The sequence below is a fragment of the Calonectris borealis genome, chromosome 3 (assembly GCF_964195595.1).
Source record: "Calonectris borealis chromosome 3, bCalBor7.hap1.2, whole genome shotgun sequence".
In the NCBI taxonomy this organism is placed as follows: Eukaryota; Metazoa; Chordata; class Aves; order Procellariiformes; family Procellariidae; genus Calonectris; species Calonectris borealis.
The window spans coordinates 3,572,945-3,586,101 of NC_134314.1; the positions used below are offsets into that span (position 1 = coordinate 3,572,945).

The following is a 13,157-nucleotide window of genomic DNA, read 5'->3' on the forward strand; positions in this document are numbered from 1 at the left end:
CCAGCGTGCCTCGGGCTTGGCCTGCTCTCAGCATGCCAGAGCAAGACGTCCTCAGTGCCCACTGCCAACTGTGGAGATGGCTTTTTGATGCTGCTGGGAATTGGCCCGGGACCAGCGACTCATTTCAAGCAGGGCACCAAATTGCTATCTGTCATCCGGCTTTGGTGAGAAGGAGGGGAAGGCAGGAACAGAGCCATATGCCCCAGTCTGGCAAAGCACTTGAGTCATATGAGTGGCCTCCCAGGCGAGCTGCTTATGTGTTTGGAGCTATGTGGGCATTTTGTGAGGTGCCTCCTTGGTGTGCTGATGAACATTTAAAGGGAAACTGTGGTTGAATCAGGACAAATTTTCAAGGCAGATTACCCTCGTTCCTCCCTGCCAAGCCCCTTCAGCAAGCACACAGCTGGTGGGGTCCCTTGCCCACATGGCAATGAGCAACTGCTTTTCTGCTCATGCCTCTTCTGTCACAGGGAACCAGGGCTGGGTGATGGATGTTTCCCATTTCTTTTACTCCCAAAGGAATGGCATGAGAGAGAGGGAGAGAGAATATGTCTTCAACCCCATGTGCAAAGTTTTAGCATCTTTTTTCCTTATGATCGGTCTCACAGCCCAAGCCAAAGCCCAGAGTATGACTCTGGTAGACTTTTCATCCACCCCCATCTCCGGTTACCGAGGACTCTATGAGGCAAAGACTTTTTTAGGCATACATTGCAATTATCTTGGTGGATCTAAGTTAAAATACACCAGTCAGAAAAGGGAGGAGGATTTCTGCTTCTGGAGGAAAAGGACTTTGCTTAGGCCTGCATCAGTGTCTCACCCATCCCAAACAGAGGGTGTAGACGACATGTTGGTCTTTTTTGTACTAAGCCCTGTGGAGTCTGATGCTGGTGTAGAAAGGGTGAACCACGGCTTATTTATGATGGGTAACTCTGGTTACGGGACTCTGCAGAAAATGGGGACAATTTTGTGTACTGAGGTCACAGAGATTTGAACTTGGGGTTTTGGATTCGTGTTTGAGCGCTGTTGGAATGTATATATTTAGTTACACCCCAGTTGAAAGACATTTGTGGAAAACAGGCAGCAACACCCCACAACAAGCACTTTCCCCTACACATGGGTTTCCATCCAGCATGGCATCTCCCATCCATAGTCCTCTGTGGCTGCATCTCTACTAAGAACCAAGTATTTGCAGGGATTGTTCTCCAGCCCTGAGGCCAGCAGGCATACCCTGGCCCCATCCATACTCCATCTCTTGCTATCCAAAAGTGGCCACGTCTAACTGCCTGCTGGGAGTGGTCCCTGGTCTGTGTTTAGTCCCAAGCAGTCCTTGGGGATTGTTTAGCTCAGAGTTAGCTGGTCCAAGCCAAAACCATGTCAGGCCCATGCTAACAGGCCAACAGTGGTGATGATGGATGCCCATTGCTGGTGCCTGTCCACTTGCACCCCAGAACTGCAGTTCTGCTAGGCTCTGCAGTGGACATATACCTTCTCAGCCCAGGCCAGCATGAAGGATCCTGCACTAACTTCTGGTGGTCCTTCAAGGTTAGCAGTACTACTTGTAGGATGAACTTTCAAATCTAATGAGTCTCTTCTCCACTTTCAGTGGAGCCACGGGAGTTTTAGTCTCTTCAGTTAGGTTCAGGCCACTGTTGATCACATTTGAAAATCACACCCTTGGGCAACTAAAGGCTGAAGGCTCCCTTTCTAACTTGGTTGCCCCAGCTAAGAAGCTTACTTTGATCTTTGGGGCCTGAGTGGGAAGAGGACTGAGTAAGGAGTAATCCATTCATTTGTTGTCCTTTAGATATGGCCTTGTTTTTAGATCTCAAACCATTCCTCAACAAGTCATGGTGCCTTGGGGTATTTCCTACACTATGAATATATCTAACAGGACATTTCAGACAGTATGTAATTCACAGCATATCCATTATTCACAGCATATTATTGGTTAACTATCAGCCTGTCATCAGGGGAAAATTAACTGAGAAATGTACCTCCGCATGAGACTTAACTCATCATCACCCACAGAGGAAACCTCTCACTCAAGTGCAGGAGTGTTTAGCTTGAGGTTGGCTCATCCCGAACCCACTCAGCTCGATGGGGAATGCCTTCTCTGGGCAGTGAGGACAACAGCTAACCCACCCCTGCTGCTCATATACTCCACAAAGACCAGTTAAGTTTTCTAAACTAAGTAACAGGGGACATAATCTTAGAGTGCCCTTGCAAAAAAGGACAAGCCCTGATCATAGATGGCCTCCAGACATGGTACAGAAAGAGTGAGGACGTGATGAAACAGATAGGGCTTTGCTTTGGGAGGGACCACAAAATTTGGCTACATCATTTGCGAACTCCACCAGGATAACCCTTCAGCCAACACACATCTCTAGCTGAGATGTCTAAAATCCCTTTTAGTGCTTAACTTGTATCATTCTTGCTTAAAAAAGTGACACCCCCCAGACAGGCTGAAGCTAATGTTGCTTTTTCTTAAATATACGAGCAGCTTCAGACTACTTACTGTGAGCTGCAGAGAGTGCAGACACCTTGCAAAATCCCAGAGATTTCAACAGGGCTTTGCATAATGAAGGCTTACGCTGCAAATCTCTTTCAGATCAACAGCGGGGTTATAGAGGAGACGGGCACAGCATCGGGGGACAGACAGTCCTTTTTTTTGTGGGGGGAAGCCCTGCGCTGAAAACTGCAGCCTCACGCAGGCAAATTCCCAGCAAAAGCATTGCGTAAAGCACTCATGACATGAGTGGAAGGACGTTAGAGGTTCGGCTAAATCTTATTAAGTCTTAAAGTAGCCACATGATAAAATTAAGTAAAAGAAAACCTCTTTAAGAGGAGATTTATGCTGAAAAACTGGAATCCCTCTCACCTCACTAACTGCCTAGAAGTTGGGTGTTTCCTTTAAGCTGGTTATATGTGCTCCTTTCCATTCAGGGTGAAGTGGGTTCAGGATTGTTTATTCTGCAAGAAGTGAGGTGGATTATCTGCTAGAAGTGATTACGAAATGAAGATCTGGGTTGCTGGGCTTTTTTTGTTGTCATTAATATTACGTTTCCCCCCACAAATATGCCATGTTATTTAAATCAGGGGAGTCCTCTGGCCAGTGCTGTCCAGGAAACTGAGAGAGATGGCCACCATTTCATCCCATCCTCTCCCAAATCTTGGAGACAGTTAAGGTGAGCGAGGGACAGGGCTGCATCCTCTGCAGAGTTCCACCACCTCCTTTTGCCTAACCCTAAGGGTAAGTCTAAATGCATCACCTAGGTTCTGTCTAGATGCCCTGGATAAAGGCACTTCTGGAGGGCGAGCATCTCATCTCACCTCCTTCAGCTGCTCTGGACATGAGCTGATCCATGTTTTGGAGGCATCCTTCCTCCCTCACCTTCCGTTGACTCTGTGTTGGACCCACAGAGCTGTGGTTGTAGCAGATGAATCGCTCACAAAGGGCCTTCAGACCAACACCAGCTTCTTCCACATGCATATTTAGGAGCTGATTTTGACCCATTTGTCCCCACACAAAGTACTCCAGCTCAGGTTCTCAGCTTGCACCTTCCAGGTCAGATCTGCTCACCTGATGGAGTACAATGAGTTCTTACTTCTTTTCTCTCTGTGCTATTTTCTGCTCTTCCTGAGTCATCGGGCGACGGCAGCTAAGCTGGGATCTGGTCTGTCTTGTGCTAGGGATATGATAAAGGAACGAATCCTGACCTTCATGAAATCTCAAGGGGGGTTGTTCCAAGCTTTACTGAAGCTGGGACTTAAGCTCAAGTTCCAGCTCCAGCACTTCTGCTGCTGGTGGTGTCAGACCATGCAGGAGATGCTAATTATTGGGTGAGCAGGGGCCCATTGGTGAAACTGGTCTGTTCTTCGAGCACTGAAGGAGCAATAAACACAGGTTCCACCCAACCCTTTCAAACAGGTACCTCTCAGGGTAAAATGGCTCTTGCAAGATATGGTGAGCCTTTTCTTTCTTCCGCCCACCCAATAGATATGGAAACCAGGAAATTAAGTGTTAGCCTGATTGCATCCCCTTCTAGTAGTCCTCGCAGTGCTCCCCTACTCACCGCAACCACAACAGGCAAGATCAGCCCTTTCCATCACATGCTCCTAAGCATCTCTGGAGGAGATGCTCTGCGTTTGAGTAAAGACCCCCCAGTGTATTCACACTTCTTACCTCAACAGCTACCCTAACACGGGAATTAGAAGAAAAAAGCAAAATTTCCTGATAACCATTCCAGTATCTCTCTCTCTACAGCTCCTTAAATAGGAGAAGGAGACATTAGCTGCCCCGTTTGGAGAAGACTGGAGCCTGGCTTGGCTTCCTGCACTGGGCTTGGCATTGCAGTCCTAAGAGCAGGGAGGACCAAGGCTTGGGGAAGGGATGCATGCCATACAAAATGGTAAATTGACCTTGTTGTAGCACTAAATGAATCCGTAAGAGACCCTGTGAACCATATGGAAATAGCTGGACTCCGGACATATTAGCACGGGCTGTACTTGGGTTTATAAGCCCTGCTGTGGGCTGTTTTGCCCGCATGCATCCCTCAGTGACGCAGCTGATACTGTCCCTGTTCAGAGGCAGAACTGGCCTTTTCCTGCACTGTGTGACCAGCCACGCTCACACAGACACGATGAGCCAGGAGAGGCTTGATTTGATTTTTAAACACACCGCCTTCCTAACAATATCTATCTTCCTTTGGTTTCTGCCTGCTTTAAGGGAAACCTTTGATGCTCCCTTTCATAACGGCTCTTCTCAGCATTTAATTTCCTTTTACATAATTACGTACCGGGAGGAAGAGGAAGACAGACGCACCGAACGAGCATGGAGGAGCTCTAGGAAACCTTGCACCTGAGCCTGGAGCGCTGAGCAAGCTCTGCTGCTCGTATCCACCAGCAGCGCCCGCCGCCCAGCACGCAGCCCCGAGATGCGCGACCGCATCTCTGGCAGAGGCAGGGAGGGAGGCAGGGAGAGGGTGCGCTGGGGACGCCGAGAGCTCGGCTGCTGGAGCGTGGCAGGCAAAGAGCCCTCCAGGGCTCGGGCAGGCAGGCGGGGACGTGCATTGCCTTGGAAGAGAGCACAGCTTGTTTGGTGTGGTGGAGGAACGGAGGAACTGCATAGCTGAAGAAGGGAGGGGGGGGGGTTGGAAAATGATGCAGCTTGTTCGGTGGATTAGGCAGCCATGCCTGGAAGTGGCAAACTGAAAGAGCCGCAGATTTGAAAGCCTAGAGGGATTATTCGGCCGTGATGTCTGACTTCCAGCACAACAGAGGCCAGCAAACTTCATGCAGTGCTTTCTGTAGCAAGTCCAACAATCTGCATAACACCCTGGCAAGCCTCTTAGGTTATGATTTATACATTTTTAGTAGGGTTAATAATGTTGGAAGCAGCAGGAAAAGGGTGCTGGCAAATGTGAGCAGTTCTAGCAGGAGTTGTAGAAAGGCATGGTCATCACGTCAGCACTTTGGAGGCCTGGAGAGCTAGTGATGAGAGGTTTCAGAAGACGACCGCATAAATAGAAGGGAGGCCTCTATGAACAACTGTGATGGACAAGCTTAAAGTATGGAGGAAGGAGAGAGCAGTCCTGCTTACTGATGCTAGTGGTGACCTTTGTCCAACCAGCAAAATTTAACCCTGAAGATCTCCCAAGTTCCAATCCCAGCTCCAAGAAACTCCTCAGATCTGCCAGAAATGGCATGCCACAGACGTCTTTGGGAAGCACGTCCCGGGTGTGTGGATTGTGCAGGGGCTGAACAACCCAGCAGCTCATCAGCTGATACCACTGTTGGTCCTTGGAAAGGACAATTCTCCCTTGAGCTGGTGACTCGTAGGCAGCCAGCATTCCCATGGGCATGGGTTGGTAGAGCTGCTCGCCGCAGGGTGGGACAGGGGCATATGTCTCTCAACTGGGGTGGATGCCCCATGCTCCAGGACATCACTACAGCAAAGGACATCAGAATTGGCCAACTTTTCTCTGTGGTTGCTTCCAAGCCTCTGCGCATCTGTCTACTTTGCAACGATACCTGCCCTACGACATCTCTGTCGTAACACAATCCCCTCCACTGCCTTCCCCCCTCTCTTTTCCTCAACCTGCTGAGAACCATGGTACCAATGACTAAACCTTAATTCCTGGGCACTCTTCGGAAAGGGTCCTACAACATTTAGCTATTAAAAAAACCCTTTATACTACACTTGACACCATCAGAGCATTGCACAGGCATTGAACCATTTGTCCTCACAACACAAATTCAAATCTGGCCATTTTTATCTTCCTACTTATGTAAGGAGGGAAACTGAGGCAGAGAATGATTGTGTTTGCCCAGTTCCAGGCGGCAAACGAATGGCGACACTTGCCATAGCAGCAGCGACTGCCTGCCTCCTCCTGACAACACCATAATTTCTTTAGACTCGACTGGGTGTGGAAGAGCTGAATCTCGTCTTTTGACTGATACTGTTTTTTTTTCTTGGCGGAACGAGCAGAAATTTTACCCAGCGAACGCAGCGCGGAGCTGGAATGAGATTTGTCCCAAGTGGCAGCCCCTTACACGCCAGGTTGCGTAGGGCGGACGGTCAGCAAAAACATCCATCGGCAGCTGAGCTTGGGATCAGAGGGGGGAGGCCGGGAGGATGGGGAGAGGGGGACGAGGGGGCCACTTACATGGTAATGTTTCTGCACGGTTCTTTTGGATCATTATGCAGAGCTGTAGCACCAGTTGAGGGGCGCTCTCGAGGAAAGTTTCCAGGAGGCGCAACATATTTACGTCTGCATATTCGTACATCATAGCCCAGTAGAAACGCCGCTGGTGTTCCTTCCGCCTCTGGCTCTGGATCCCTAGGTACATAGTTCGGATATACCTGCAGGAAACAGGAGGAAAAGCTGAGTGTGAGATGCATGCATCAAAACCTGAGGAGGATGGGGCTGTGGGCCAGTTGTTTGGGGAGAGAGAGGTTGTCCTGGGGAAGGAGAATCTGGGGCAGACACGGGTGTCTACACAACTCTAAAACTATCTATCTCCTGCAAGATCTGAGGACCACTTTTGTATTGCAAGAGTGGGAAACCTTTGACTTGAACCACCCAAACGTGAAGTGTGGGGGTAGGAAATGCTCATGAAACATTTGCACAGGAAAACAACTCCCTCACTTTGTTTTCATGATGAGAAGAGGAGAAGCTACTTGACAAATGCTGGTCATGACACTTGGTGGTGGCTTGACAGATCACCCAAGCCCCTTCAGCACTGTAGTAAGGAGCTTCCATCATGGACCCCAGAGATTTGACCCTGTTTCATCACAGGAGCAATGAAACACCACCTTCACCTTCAGCACGTGTGTGACCCACAAATGCAAAAGGCCACAGCTTGCCACTGGTCAGCTATTGAGACTTTGGGCAAAGTTGGACTAGAAGGAGGTGTCTCATGCATGGATAGGTACTGCTCTATCACCTCTGTTTCCATATCAGGTGGGCAAGGAGACCTGCAAACCTCACCCTGGGGACAAACTTCCCTTCAGAGGACCTTTGGCCAATCTGTAAACAGAAGTGATCCAGTCAGGGGAGCACAAGGTGCCCAGATGTCACAGGACTCATACCATCTAAGAAAGGAAGCATCTTTTAACAGGGTCCTTTCAAATGATTGCTGATATTAATGATTTAATACTGGGTCTTTTTCCTTCTCATCCTGAGTGGTGGCTGTAATCTTGTGCTCTGAAATTTGGGATGGGACTCATTTCACCTAACGCTGACCCTAAAGTTGGTCATCTGAGCTAGTTAATGAATAGAAATGTCCCCTCCCGGGACCGTTCATCTGTCCCACCTCAGATGCCAGCATGACGGTGGGATGAAGTGCCTTCTGAAGGCTCTGGGAGGGGCTCACAGCACAAACTGGGGTTTCGCCAGAATGATTAGATCATTCCTTGCCACTCGGGGTGAGATTGCACAGCAAGGAAGAGCAGGAGGAAAGGACATAAGCTTCGACAGCCTCTGTATCTCCAAATTACACCCAGGGACAGGGAGCTGGGAGAGAAGCAAAGGTAGCTCTGCAAGCCCTGCCCTTTCTCAAGCACCCTGTCCTTCCTTCCTGTTCGCAGTTCACAAGCACAGAAGACAAAAAATCCCAAAAGAAGACACAAGGACACAAAAAAATGACGCAGGAAAGCCACCAGATGGGGCTCAGCACTCGAGAAAATGCTACGCCAGTCACATACGACACTGGTGACACTGGTGTGACATCCCCAGCAGAGCCCGAGTGGGGTGGAAGTGCCCATGGACCACCTGCTCTCCCATGGACACCAGTCCTCCTCCCACTCCCCAACATGCCCAAGGCCACCGCCTGTACTCAGCATTTCTCTGAAAGACCCCAGCCCCAGAAGCTGCAGGATGACACAGGGAGAAATTAAATAAATGCACTTTAGCAGGAAAGGCAAAGTTGGGGAAAGTGAGTTGTAATGGCTCACAGAGAAAGCAGAGAACAGGAGCATGCAACTGGTTTTTATAATACCAGTGACACCAAAAACCACAGTGGTGGTGCCCATAAGGTGCTGCCCATGAGCAAAGACAGCATCACCTCTGCCAAACTCTTTCCAGAGATATATTCACCAAATCTGTCCTGTAGTCTTGCACGGCCTCCCCTTCCCAGGAGCTCCCATTCCTGCTAGTACATGAAAATTAAACTCCTCTTCTGAAGTTTAAGCCACTAATTTCTCATCATCCCAGCCATGGACAAGGAGAAAAATTTATTCATTTTCACCCTGCAGCAGTCTTTTACCTGTTTGTACCTAGTTACCATGTAAACCCTCAGTCGTCTTTTCTCCAGATTAAAAAAACCCAATTTCTTTCAGTCCCTTCTCATAGCTGACATTTGCTAGACCTCTACTCTTCCACACTGCTGTCCCCACCAGCAGTCTCCAGTTTTTTGGTTATTTTTAAGACTCTCTTTACTTTTCCGAGCACTCCAGGTTGGCAGAACCAAACTATAACAATGGCATTCAGTCACTCAAAAAGATTTAAGAAGAAACTAACTGTATCCTGGGCTGCACCACCAGCAGCGTGGCCAGCAGGTCGAGGGAGGGGATTCTGCCCCTCTGCTCTGCTCTGGTGAGACCCCCCTGCAGAGCTGCACCCAGCTCGGGGGTTCTCAGCACAGGACAGACAGGGACCTGTTGGAGCGGGTCCAGAGGAGGCCACCAAAATGATCAGGGGGTGGAACAGCTCTGCCATGAGGACAGGCTGAGAGAGTTGGGGTTGTTCAGCCTGGAGAAGAGAAGGCTCCGGGGAGACCTCATGGCGGCCTACCAGTGCTTAAAGGGGCTTATGAGAAAGATAAGAGACAGACTTTTTAGCAGGGTCTGTTGCAACAGGACAAGGGGGAATGGTTTTAAACTAAAAGAGGGGAGATTCAGACTAGATAGAAGGAAGAAATTGTTTACGCTGAGGGTGGTGAAACCCTGGCAGAGGTTGCCCAGAGAGGTGGTAGGTGCCCCATCCCTGGGAACATTCAAGGTCAGGTTGGACGGGGCTCTGAGCAACCTGATCTAGTTGAAGATGTCCCTGCCCACAGCAGGGGGGTTGGACTAGATGGCCTTTAAAGGTCCTTTCCAACCCAAACTATTCTGTGATTCTAAGATTCTATAACAGAAGGGACACCACGTCCTGCAATGATTTCTCCTTGATCTCTAGGGATTCACCACCATCCACACAGTTTAAGCATGAATGTTTCTCACTGGCCACAGTGAGGGGACATGCCACCTATTCATGGAGGCAGCACACATAAAAGGACAGAAAAATGAATTGGATAAATGTAATGCGCTTGTCCTGTCTCCACCAATGGCCAGAACAATGGCAATGACAGTGACACCAAATTCTCTTGGCTATTGAGCCCACAGCCTTTTGCAAAGGTCAGCTGTATTGTGCCCCTTCCATAGATGGGGAAACTGAGTCATGGAGCACCAAAAGGGCTCTCCCAAAGTCTTCTGGCAGCAGAAGACCTTTTAGCACTGTCCCCAGCCTCTAAATACCACAACACAAACCTGTGAGTGGAGTACCACTCTGCCTGTTGATGGTCCTCCACCCAGGGTGCACATACTTCCTTGACACCATAAAGCCCAGACCTGCCCAATCTGATCTGTACTTGTGCTGGTTTTGACTGGGATAGAGTTAATTTTCTTCATAGAAGCTGGTATGGGGCTATGTTTTGGATTTGTGCTGGAAACAGTGTTGATAACACAGGGATGTTTTCGTTCCTGCTGAGCAGTGCTTACACAGAGTCAAGGACTTTTCTACTTCTCACACCACCCCACCAGCGAGGAGGCTGGGGTGCACAAGAAGCTGGGAGGGGACACAGCCAGGACAGCTGACCCCAGCTGACCAAAGGGATATTCCATACCATATGACGTCATGCTCAGCATATAAAGCTAGGGGAAGAAGAAGGAAGGGGGGACATTCCAAGTGACGATGTTTGTCTTCCCAAGTCACCGTTACACATGATGGAGCCCTGCTTTCCTGGAGATGGCTGATACCTGCCTGCCGATAGGAAGCAGGGAATGAATTCCTTGTTTTGCTTTGCTTGCGCACGCAGCTTTTGCTTTCCCTATTAAACTGTCTTTATCTCAACCCACGAGTTTTCTCACTTTTACCCTTCTGATTCTCTCCCCCACCCCACCGGAGGTGGAGGGGGGGGGGTGAGCGAGCGGCTGGGTGGGGCTGAGTTGCCAACTGGGGTTAAACCATGACAGTACTGGAAGACCCAGAAGGACAAATCTGTCCCTATTCAACTGCCACATGGGACTGTGACCTCGGGAATCTCTTGGCATAATTTTATGAAGGAAAAGGTCGCAGCCTCCCAAATGAACAGCACGTGAGCAAAACAGCTCGAAGGACCGTTTGCAGCTGAAGAGAAATGAACTCAGAAATGAGAGTCCCTCTGCACTCTCTTTTCAGTCCATGCAAAAATATGGTGCGCTCTCTTTAGCATCCTTCAGACCCAAATCTGACAAAGAGAGGAAAGAGGGGAGTAAAAACCCATTCCTCCTTGATGCCAGTCGATTGTGAGTTTTCAGCAGAGAAAATGCAAAAGTAACTGTGAAAAGCAGTATTTCTACCTGGTAGGCTTTCAACAACTAATAAATACCTGTCTAATTAATCAATATAAAATTTCACCCAGCTGTAACATTGGTAACGCTTAACCCTTTTTCCGAACAGGAATGCACAGCACCGGTGTAAGCAGTTTTATTCCAGTATATCTGTTTCTTCTTTGTGGTATTTTATTTACTTGTTTGAGGGTTTTTTCCTACCTTTACTAACACTGCTTAAGTGTAGACAAACTCTGAGGGGAAAAAAAAAAAAATCAATGTCATTTCACCTGAAATTTGTTGTTCTCGGTCAAGCTGGTAGCTAACAGGATTCTATAATTAGACTTTCAAATCCATATTCAGGTCTGATCTTCAATCTTTAGCAACACGATGCTTCCTCTTATGTCAGTGAAAGCCATTCACTGCTCTGTGCTTTTGAAAATCAGGCTAATTTATTTATTTAAGAGCTTAATTTTGGATACAGGAGCCTAACTTTGGCCTTTTTATTTTTTTAATGCTGGCTATTTTTATATACAAGAGTGTGTATTTGTGTGTATGTATGTATTTTTAGTTCTAAGTCCCATCATGGCTTCAAGAGATAGAACTAATTTGGGGTTGGGAGGGGGATTTGGGGAGATTTTCTTTAAATGCACAAAGGATTGGCTGTCCCCTCTGTTCTGGCAGGGTTCCCAGAATTCCTGTTGGTATAATTACCCTCACGCTTATTTACTACGTATGTCGCAGTAGCACACAAACTGCACGGGGCAAAATCACTGCTGTCGCTGCGCCAAAGCACGTTTTTAAGGAGCCAAAGCCATCGGCTCTAGAAATGTGGTCAAATAACCTTTGGAGAGAACCGGGAGAAAGAAGAGGAGATGCTCCTACTGTAACCCGCCCCCCCCCCAAGTGCTATAGAAAAAGATGCTTCATGTAGATGTCAAAGGCTGTCCAGCAAGGACGGTAGCAGAAATGTCCAGAGATAGGATTACGGAGTCAGAGGCTCTGTCTGTATCATTAAACAAAGCAGACCAAAGACCAGCCTTTGTCCTTGGCCAGCTGGCATGACTCGACTCCACATGGCTACATCCATGCTAGTTGGCCTTGGCCAAAATCGCCAGAGACTGTGCTAACAATTTAACAGGGTGAGCTATTACAGGATCGTGCCTGTGCCTTGGCACTGGTTGATTTACAGAGGTGGCTCTGAATATCGCCAGCAGAAAGTGTAGGAGGATACTTCAGGCAAGAGGCTGGCTTGAAACAAAGAGGATGATGATGTATAAGAGGGTTGCAGGAGCACGGAAAGGCAGGTCAGCACGGGCCCTGGGCTATGTTTTGAGGAAAGAAGAGTCCTGATGGCCTGTCCCACACAACCACGAGCTGACCAAGGTCAGGAATCTCAGACTATATCTACAATAGTCAACAAAGGACAGGGGCTTGATCACTTTTCCTGAGGCCAATAGGCCCAGGCTGACCACAGAAATGAACTCTCTCATCCTCCAAAACCAGGTAGCTGCCTTCATACTCAATATTGGGAATGATCCCTGGCCCCTATGGAGTCCTGAACTCTGCCCAGGTTATGATTACTTGGGAGAGTGCTAGTAAGCCTTGGCCAATCTAGTGATTATACTAACAACGTAGCAGCATGATGAAGTTACAGTGCCCAAGAGCAGGCCTTGAAATTGCCTAGTTTGCTAATATAAGTAATGGAAAGACGGAAGGGAACAGGATTTGAGGTACTCAGTCCGCTCCCAACAACTCCAGGTTGGGAAACGCTTCTTGACCAAGCACAGCCAAGCCTACTGCTGCTTTCAGAGAAGCAAACCCTGGCTTGAAAAATGGGAAAGCACGCTTGAGAAGTCAGAAACAGACCTCTAGGGAAAGGAGGGGCTCAGCTAGGGTGCTGAAACCCTGGCACAGGTTGCCCAGAGAGGTGGTAGATGCCCCATCCCTGGGAACATTCAAGGTCAGGTTGGATGGGGCTCTGAGCAACCTGATCTGGTTGAAGATGTCCCTGCCCATGGCAGGGGGGTTGGACTAGATGGCCTTTAAAGGTCCCTTCTAACCCAAACCATTCTGTGATTCTATGATT

At 48.6% G+C, this 13,157-nt stretch overlaps 1 protein-coding gene across 2 annotated transcripts in view; it reads right to left on the reverse strand.

Moving 5' to 3' along the window:
• XKR6 (XK related 6) overlaps positions 1-13,157 on the reverse strand; it is a 199,137-nt gene that overhangs the window by 16,601 nt on the left and 169,379 nt on the right. For both annotated transcript variants that reach the window (XM_075144846.1, XM_075144845.1), the window contains one exon: positions 6,666-6,862. In XM_075144846.1, coding sequence (XP_075000947.1) covers positions 6,666-6,862 — 197 coding nt within the window. The remainder of the gene's footprint in view (positions 1-6,665; positions 6,863-13,157) is intronic.